The sequence below is a fragment of the Penaeus chinensis genome, chromosome 9, assembly GCF_019202785.1.
Source record: "Penaeus chinensis breed Huanghai No. 1 chromosome 9, ASM1920278v2, whole genome shotgun sequence".
Lineage (NCBI taxonomy): Eukaryota > Metazoa > Arthropoda > Malacostraca > Decapoda > Penaeidae > Penaeus > Penaeus chinensis.
Genome location: NC_061827.1, coordinates 1,127,447 through 1,129,946, shown reverse-complemented (window position 1 = coordinate 1,129,946; position 2,500 = coordinate 1,127,447). Strand labels below are relative to the sequence as shown.

The 2,500-nt window shown below is 47.2% G+C and overlaps 1 protein-coding gene across 1 annotated transcript in view; it reads right to left on the bottom strand.

Annotated features, from left to right (window-relative positions):
• Positions 1-183: 183 nt before the first annotated feature.
• Positions 184-2,500, bottom strand: part of LOC125029296 — a 7,231-nt gene continuing 4,914 nt past the window's right edge. Inside the window, exons 2-4 of the mRNA XM_047619197.1 lie at positions 780-1,023; positions 606-616; positions 184-306 (exon numbers count right to left, since the gene is read on the bottom strand). Coding sequence (XP_047475153.1) covers positions 184-306; positions 606-616; positions 780-1,023 — 378 coding nt within the window. The remainder of the gene's footprint in view (positions 307-605; positions 617-779; positions 1,024-2,500) is intronic.

Sequence of the window (2,500 nt, the reverse complement as noted above, 5' to 3'; positions counted from 1 at the left end):
CCCTGTGTCCTCGTAGCCCTTTCCAGGTCTTCCTCGACGTCGCATTCGTCCACTCTTCTGGGCTGCATACTCGTCCAGAGGTCCTCGTACCCTTCATATAGATCTACGGGGAGGCGGCACCCTTCTACAGCATTCCGAGGCAGCCGATACTTGCGATGACAAACTCCTGGAGTTTGACTGGATCTAGGGGTGTCCAGGACGGCTGCGCCCTTCCTCTAGATCCTGACGAGTTCCTGGTCCTTCACTGGATCGACGGGCATCTGGGCCGGCTGTCTCTTTACCGAGTCTCTCTACACCAAGTGGAAGCTGTTATACCCGACTCATTGCTCCGTGCGGGGGACGGGCTTGGAATCTAGAGGGCGCTGCCAAGTTACAGGGGTTAATCCCTTAAGAGAAGTCACTACAGTATAAGCTTTTCCCCCTTTTATGAGCGTCAACATGAAATCATTTCACGGCTTCTAGAATTACTACGACAGCCACTACTACACATTCAGCAACACAGTAGCATCAACTACTCTACAACTTCTACAGCTCAAAAATGTTCTCTAATCCTCCCCCGACAACTGCAACAACTATAACAAGTGCACTAAGGGCTGCTATTATACCTTGACTATAACTGGCCACCAATCATCCCCTACATTACAACTATGGAAGTACCGCTACTACTAGCGCTAATGCAACAACAACAACAACAACAGCTGCTGCAACAACACAACAACAACAACTGCTACCCCCCCCTCCCAGGCCTCCCCACGCGTCCTGCATCCCCCGACACTCACCTCTCTTGGGTCTGGGTTCGCCGAAGGGCAGTTCCGGGAGGCGGGCCTGAGGGACGCCCCCCGCGCCTGCCCCGCCCCCGCTGCCGCCGCTGAGGGGTCGATGGTCCCCCTCCACGCCCTCCTGGAAGCTCCTCCACACGTCGTAGGGGCTGCTGGAGGACGGGGGAGGCACGTGGCCGCCCACCACCAGCGGGAAGGAGCGCAGGATCTGCTGCAGGTTTTTGGTACTGTCGAGGGACGCCTTCTGCTGGAGGGAAGAAAAGTAAGGAGCTTAGTCTCGCGGAGGATTTGGCTCTCGGCTCCAGACACTGGGCGAGAGAGAGAGAGAGAGAGAGAGAGAGAGAGAGAAAGAGAGAGAGAGAGAGGGAGAGAGAGAGAGAGAGAGAGAGGGAGAGAGAGGGAGAGAGAGAGAGAAAGAGAGAGAGAATATAAAACGAGATAATGTCAGAATAAATCTTAGGAAGTTTCCTCCACTATATCATAGCTTATTGTGATCTAGAAATTACAGACACAGAATATGGCTATCTCACTGTCCCTTCATCCCTCCCTCCCTCCCTATCCCCCCCCCCGCTCTATCTATCTATCTATCTATCTATCTATCTATCTACCTATCTATTTATATCTATATGTCTACACATATATATCTGTCTTTATTTCCCCTTCCTCTCTCCCTTAATCTCTCCCACCCGGCCTCGTTATCCCTCTCTCACTTCTCCCCCCCCCCCCCCCTCCCTCCTTTCCTTTAATATGCGTACATAAGTTAAATATTCACAAGCTCTCCGTAAATCGCATTCCGCTGAGGAGGCGGGGAGCAGGGTAATGCGAAGAATAAAAAGAAGAGAGAGAGAGAGAGAGAGAGAGAGAGAGAGAGAGAGAGAGAGAGAGAGAGAGAGAGAGAGAGAGAGAGAGAGAGAGAGAGAGAGAGAGAGAGAGAGAGAGAGAGAGAGGGAGAGAGAGAGAGAGAGATAGAGAGCAGAGAGATAGAGAGAGAGAGTAAGGGAGAGAGAGATAGATAGAGAGAGAGAGAGAGAGAGAGAGAGAGAGAGAGAGAGAGATAGAGAGAGAGAGAGAGAGAGAGAGAGAGAGAGAGAAAGACATGGAATAAAAGCAAAACAGATACATGGATAGTGACAAATAGACAATGAGTGAACTAGGAATAAGAAGACGGGGAGATAATAATACAAAAACAAGAAGACAAAATTAAAGAACAAGAATACAAGAGAAAAAGGAAAGCTTATTGAAATAAATAATAATAAAAAGATAAAATAAAGAGAAGAAAGACCGAGAAATACAAAGAAAAGAAAAAGAAGAATAACCACACGCAAAGAAAGAGGAAACAGAAAGAAGGAAAGGAAGAGAATAATGAAGAAGGATTTTTTATTGACAAAGTGACACTTGTAAGAGAACGCGGGGGGGGGGGGGGGTAAGAAAATAGAGAAAAAATAGGATAGAGAAAGAGGGAGATAAAGGAGATGGATGAATTGTGGGGAATAAGGTAATCAGGAAGGAAAAGAGAAAAGAAGGGGAAGATTAAGAAAATAAAGAAAAAAATGGGATAGAGACATAGGGAGACGCAGGAAAATGTATAAATTGCGGAATAGGAAGGTTAAAATAACACGGGAAGAGAGAAAAAGGTAGAAGAGACAGAAAGATATGTATTTCCCTTTTTAAGCCGAAAAGTTGTGGATAAATATGTCCTTATTCTTTATTATCCTTATTAA